Source organism: Gavialis gangeticus, unplaced genomic scaffold (genome assembly GCF_001723915.1).
Source record: "Gavialis gangeticus isolate Ggan-Ray unplaced genomic scaffold, GavGan_comp1, whole genome shotgun sequence".
NCBI classification, from domain to species: Eukaryota; Metazoa; Chordata; order Crocodylia; family Gavialidae; genus Gavialis; species Gavialis gangeticus.
In genome coordinates, this window is record NW_017729034.1 from 72,973,722 (window position 1) to 72,975,633 (window position 1,912).

At 32.1% G+C, this 1,912-nt stretch overlaps 1 protein-coding gene across 1 annotated transcript in view; it reads right to left on the reverse strand.

Annotated features, from left to right (window-relative positions):
* Positions 1 to 1,912, reverse strand: part of SNX9 (sorting nexin 9) — a 105,724-nt gene that overhangs the window by 24,500 nt on the left and 79,312 nt on the right. The window contains exons 16-17 of the mRNA XM_019526743.1: positions 1,265 to 1,341; positions 72 to 161 (exon numbers count right to left, since the gene is read on the reverse strand). Of these exons, the coding sequence (XP_019382288.1) occupies positions 72 to 161; positions 1,265 to 1,341 (167 nt within the window). The remainder of the gene's footprint in view (positions 1 to 71; positions 162 to 1,264; positions 1,342 to 1,912) is intronic.

A 1,912-nucleotide genomic window follows, 5' to 3' on the forward strand; every position in this document is an offset into this window, starting at 1 on the left:
GAAAAATGTATTGGTTCTACACCCCTACCCTAATATCCCCTCAACTTCCTTTATTAAAAAAGAAAAAGTACCTTGTGAGCTCCTATAATGTCAGGAAAGCAACCAAGAAACCCTTTGTATTCATGATTTGTTTCCATCAGAAAATGGAGATCCTTCCTTGGCTAATAGAGGAAATACAGCATGTGTTAACAAAGAATCATACATTACCATCACAATTTAATAGAAATTTATGCGCATTGAACAAAAGCTGGTTTTCATAAGGAGAATGTCACATATAGAAAAAAAATGAAAAAGTTTCAACATTTTCTCTATTTAAAAGCAAGTTATCGCTCAAAGGAAAGGTTGTTAGTTTAAGGTAACAAAAAAGTAAGAGTTTGTTAATTAAAAAATACCATTAACATTACATTTTTAGTGAAAATATTTATGTTAGCGTTAAGGTGAAGATCTTTCCATTTTAGACATGCAAGAGTATATCAGGGAACATAAGTACAGGTTTCTAATCGAATCTAGAGAGAGCATCAAGATAACACATTGAATACCACATTTCAAATGCTTTGGCTCCATATTTTGTTTTTTATTCACTATTGAATCTTTTTCTTTCCAAGTGTCACTGAGAGGTTTTCAACCCATGCAGTGACACAAGTAGCAATCTAATTTTTTGTTTCTCCTATAGCAGCACAAAGGGCGATTTTTGTTTTGCAGATGCACACCAAGCATGCAACATATCTGACCAGCTACTCACTACAAAAAGGTCAGGTGTTTAGAAAACGACTACTTTCTAATATAAGAAATTTGGAAAAAAGACAAGGTTCTTTGGGTAAACGTGATATCGTCTGTAAGATGCACTGCAGTCTAGAAATCAAATATAATAGTCATCAGGTGCTAGCTAAACAAAGCTAATTTTAAGCTTGAGTAATGACATTTTCAGTGGGAGACAGTGGACAGTGACATCAGAGAGTCATCTTTCAGAGAATTCGGAAAGCTTAGTTCGATCTCTTGAAAGACAGCATGCAAACTGAGATTCAAAGGGAATTTCTTTCTATCACTATTTCTCTATCCAGTATATGGTAGGGAAGATATACCATTTAAAATGTTATTTAATGACTTTTACAATTAAGAAAAACAGTTATTGCAAACTACTTATGTACATAAAATGTTAAATAATTCCACAAGAAAAATCAGAGGAAAATAAAAGTATGTAAATTAATTATAAGTTGACACAGTACGCAGATCAATCCATGATACTATATTAGATTATTTATACCTGTTCTGCCACAAGATTGGCAATTTCTTCATATGTTTTTCCTGCTTCTGTTATTGCTTCATTGAGATCAGATTCTCCTAAACATAAAATTTGAAGTGTTTAAATTAAATTGAAGTCATTAAGCTGATGAATCAAAAGCATTAACTAATTTCAAGTTTCACTGTTCTAAAATAATAAAAACTTGTGTGTTGTAACTGGTTATTTGTAAATAGCTAATAATTATATAAAAGAAAAAAAGGTAAAAGCATTACTGAACTCTGGTATACAACTCAGAAAAGGGGAAGCCTTCAAATAACTTGTAGAAGTGAATGTCTGTAGGATTAAACACTGTTCTATATAGCAGATAAGTAGCTACAATATCCAGTACTTTGTTTAATATTTTTATTACCTCAGACACATTTTAGAAGTAATTACTGCCCTTAAAAAGCAAAGACAAGGATTGTCAGAGGACTGGTTAAGGCAAGCTTGCAGGAACAGGGAAAGATCTGAAGACAGGGAAGATTAAAGCCAGGAGAGAGAGGTTTTGTTTTGTTTTTTTTTTTTATTAAACCTGCATGTTATATACTTCATGAATAATACTTTTGATAGTCTAGATTATCAGTACTGCAAACCCCAAACATTCCAAGTCATAAAAGTTATACCCACACT